Genomic DNA, 4,341 nt, shown 5'->3' with positions numbered 1-4,341 from the left:
TACATGACCCTCATCTCTCATATCCCCAATACATGAGCCCAACTCCCATATCCCCAATACATGACCCTCATCTCTCATATCCCCAATACATGAGCCCATCTCTCACATCCCCCAATACATGAGCCCATCTCTCACATCCCACAATACATGACCCTCATCTCTCATATCCCCCAATACATGAGCCCATCTCTCATATCCCCCAATACATGAGCCCATCTCTCATATCCCCCAATACATGACCCTCATCTCTCTGACCCATATGCTCAGATAGTGCACAGAAGAATTATAAAAAGGGATTATTATATATTAGGGGTTCCCCTATTGTAATATGAATGAAAGTAACATAATGCTAGTGGATTACCTGAACAGTGTCTTCAATGAGCTGATGCTGAACACTGTGAAAATTGCCATGAGCAAGATCTTGATGGGAAGCTCTAAAAGAAAGTGGTGAAAAATTATTGATTGCAAAACCAAAACAGCATTTTACTACAACCGGATGAATTAAAGTATGTACACCATATCACAGCAATAGGGCCAAATAAGATCCATATCTGGTGTATGGTGAATGTCCACCCTAACAAAGATCTCCTCTTATTTGCTCTATCCAATGGAGCTCTGAGAGAATGTTTTATTTCGATAAGTGCAAAAAAATAAAAATAAATCCCTGTTCCATCATGACTGAAATTCAGAGCTGTCCCGTGTCCTGCAAACACACCCTGCTTTACCTTAGGAAGGCCTCCCACGTCCAATCACGGGCTACAGAAAAATTACTAAATCGCTGTCAGTGATGGTCAATCTCTTTTTTGTATAAGGGTCCTCAAATGCAGACCCCCGACATTACCAAAGGACTGCACATAATGTTCGGGACATATAATGCTACAGAAAGCAGTCAGAGGCTGAACATATTACCAAAGATAGTCAGCAACTTTGGGCATACTATATAGGGCATGTTCAGAGACTGCACACATGTTGCAGAAGATTGTCAGACATACTCCGGGAGATGGTCAGAGACTTCAGACATATTACGGGAGATGGTCAGAGACATCAGACATATTATGGGAGATGGTCAGAGACTTCAGACATATTACGGGAGATGGTCAGAGACATCAGACATATTATGGGAGATGGTCAGAGACTTCAGACATATTACGGGAGATGGTCAGAGACTTCAGACATATTACGGGAGATGGTCAGAGACTAGGGACATGTTACGAGACTGATAGAGATCACCGTCATCAAAGTTCAGCACCCATAAAAAAACATTACTGGCACCACATTTGATATTCCTCCTCCCAGCAGAATCTATTATAAAAGATCAGAGGGAAAAAAAAAAAAATATATACACAAAAAGATAACAAAAAAACAAAATAAGTGTGAAAGAATGAAACCCAATCACCTAGCTTGTAATTTATGTTTTCCTTCAGTGTCCCTTATAATCACCTATCCAAGCAAAGCGAGGACCAGTCTTCTGGGGTCAGATTCTTACCTTGTGCTGTAAAGAGCAGGGGGAAGAGGGAGACGTGCCCAGTGGTGGCCAGAATCAGATATATCCCAGCATCCTTTGCACTGCTGACCGCCAGTATGCTGAAAGACACAGACATTCCATATTTACAACATGACACAGTGGAGGGTTGCTGTCACAGGGTATCACTGGCGGCATTTGTAGGTCTCTCAGTTACTTCAATAGTGATTTATCTTTACCAATCCCAACTCTGCAACCATTCCCCTGCCAACCAACGCCTTCCACTGGATCCATTGTGTGTCAATGGCACCCATAAGCTGGCCAGTCTGATCAAACAACCAAAACTATATATAAGGGCCTACTTTGTACCCAATCAGTCCCTCCCCTTTTACTACATTGGTTGGTGGTAGACCCTAATAATAAGGACAATCAGATTGTATTGTGTATTGCCAGCATCAGTGTGGCCTTGTGGGAAGGGAAGAGACATGACTGGTATTAAGCTCAATGGCATGTGGGAGATATATGAAGAGAGCGCACCGTGTATAGTTTATTTCTTAGACCAAGTTATATATAGCCCTGGGTTATATACAGCAATAGGTTATACAGCCCCGGGTTATATACAGCAATGGGTTATATACAGCAATGGGTTATATACAGCAATGGGTTATATACAGCCCCGGGTTATATACAGCAATAGGTTATATACAGCAATAGGTTATACACAGCCGCGGGTTATACACAGCCGCGGGTTATACACAGCCCCGGGTTATACACAGCCCCGGGTTATACACAGCCCCGGGTTATACACAGCCCCAGGTTATACACAGCCCCAGGTTATACACAGCCCCAGGTTATACACAGCAATGGGTTATACACAGCAATGGGTTATACACAGCAATGGGTTATACACAGCAATGGGTTATACACAGCAATGGGTTATACACAGCAATGGGTTATACACAGCAATGGGTTACTTTACTGGAATAATATAGCTGTGCACTCTTTCTATACAATAAGTGCACTGCTGGAATACAAATAAAGATGGCGGCTACACTGCCCCTCCTTTCTGGTAGAATGAATTCCGACAGCACACGCCTTCGACTCCAGTACAGCTCTCCAATCACAGCAAAAGGAAGGAACAAAGACCGCTCACTGCTGCTCTCTCTCACCTTGTGCAGGGTGACTGGTCTGGTCTCCGCCCCCTCCTGCAGGCAGCCTGTAGTGCGTGGGGCCCCAACCCTGAATGTTAAGATATATACAAGACAGAGATCCCTTACCTTAGTGGAAGTATGGCTAGAAGGATGGCTTTCTCATGTACATGCCAACCAAACATAAATGACCCGAGGGCGCACAGGACCAGACAGCGGAGGAAACCGGGAGGTCCCCGGGGTCTCATCCACAGGGAGAGAACTGATGGCTAGGGAACAAAAGGATGGAGTCAGTCAGTTCATAGAATACGACAAAGGGCCACACATCTCACAACTATACTACACAGCCCCGGAGGCAGTTCTGAGTTAGTTCACCTATTCCTTTTTTTGGGAAAAGGTGAACTAACCCTTTAAGCTACCCAGTGATGGGATTCATACGAGCAGTTTAGATTCCGTCTCTCTATACTTCGGGAGGACGACAGACTACTGGTCAGGGTAAACAACATATACACGTGCCATGGACCCAAAAGAAGTACACAACCTGTAAAAAGTCCCGGTCTGGATACATACTCCAGGTCAGTGACTGCGGATGGTACTGAAGCTCAATTAGCTTCAATTATACTGTGTATACAGCTTCTAGTATGTGGTCTGGGCTAGTGCAGCGAAGACAAGAGAGCAGCCCATCAAGCACCTTCCTGTTCCTTACCAGGATGGAGAGAAGAGTGCAGAGCAAAGTGGCCAGCGGAGTGACAGAGGGAAGGACGCTGTGCTCAAACTCCTGAACCAACCCGCCCGTCATTGATCCGGTCCGAACGGCAGCCGGGTCCAGCAGCTGCATCTTGACACCTGCATCACAACATTGTTTAAAGAGTTAAATCTCCCAAAAAGGATATTCCAGTTTTGGTTATATATTGAGATGACAATATATGTAAATCCTAATACTAACATCTGACACATAATAATAATAATAATAATAATAATGTCATTTCAAAAGTCATTCTTTAATATTTTTAACTCTGCAAATTTCAATGGAATAATCCCTGGTGATCCTGCCATGAAGACCCCCGTTCAGTCACTTCCTGTTATAAGGAGTGCTCTGTTCCTGTCCCCCAGCTGTGCTCCAGTGTTGTCACACGGGCTTTCGATGGAGGCTAGAAGAGGCTGTTTCAACAGACATTCTGCAAGCATGGCCCAAGGCTGTCATCACACCCGCCCTAGGGAATACCATTCAGCCATCGCTGGAGTGCATGTATGGAGAGATCCAAAATGGGAGAAAACAAGATTTGCTGATCTCACCGGTGGCATAATTAGTGTGGAGTGAGCTGTGTGTGCTGGAAGGAAGATCTCACTGGTGGGATGGATACTGGGGAGTGAGCTGTGTGTGCTGGAAGGAAGATCTCACTGGTGGGATGGATAATAGGGAATGAGCTCTGTATTTTATGAAGTGCACCGTCAATGAAATGGATACTGAGATGTGTGTACAAAAGGGCCGCACTTACTGGTTACTTCCAATCAACACCAAAGCCACTCATTACAAAATGTCAGCCAACCCCCTGCCCCCCCCCCATTTTTCTGTTTGCAGGATTACCTCCCTGCACGAGCATGGGCTCGCCCACTTCCCTCCCTGCAAGCTCGGGGGGGCTCGCCCACTTCCCTCCCTGCATGCCCGGGGGGGCTCGCCCACTTCCCTCCCTGCATGCCCGGGGGGGCTCGCCCACTTCCCTCCCTGCA

At 45.7% G+C, this 4,341-nt stretch overlaps 1 protein-coding gene across 1 annotated transcript in view; it reads right to left on the bottom strand.

Moving 5' to 3' along the window:
* Window positions 1–357: 357 nt before the first annotated feature.
* The window catches only part of ALG8 (ALG8, alpha-1,3-glucosyltransferase), an 18,057-nt gene continuing 14,073 nt past the window's right edge, over window positions 358–4,341 (bottom strand). Inside the window, exons 9-12 of the mRNA XM_018565713.1 lie at window positions 3,317–3,456; window positions 2,740–2,879; window positions 1,487–1,584; window positions 358–434 (exon numbers count right to left, since the gene is read on the bottom strand). Coding sequence (XP_018421215.1) covers window positions 358–434; window positions 1,487–1,584; window positions 2,740–2,879; window positions 3,317–3,456 — 455 coding nt within the window. The remainder of the gene's footprint in view (window positions 435–1,486; window positions 1,585–2,739; window positions 2,880–3,316; window positions 3,457–4,341) is intronic.

This window comes from Nanorana parkeri, unplaced genomic scaffold (genome assembly GCF_000935625.1).
Source record: "Nanorana parkeri isolate BGI_ZX_2015 unplaced genomic scaffold, ASM93562v1 scaffold879, whole genome shotgun sequence".
NCBI lineage: Eukaryota > Metazoa > Chordata > Amphibia > Anura > Dicroglossidae > Nanorana > Nanorana parkeri.
Note: the sequence above shows the minus strand (reverse complement) of the source record. Positions and strands in the feature narration are given on the sequence as shown.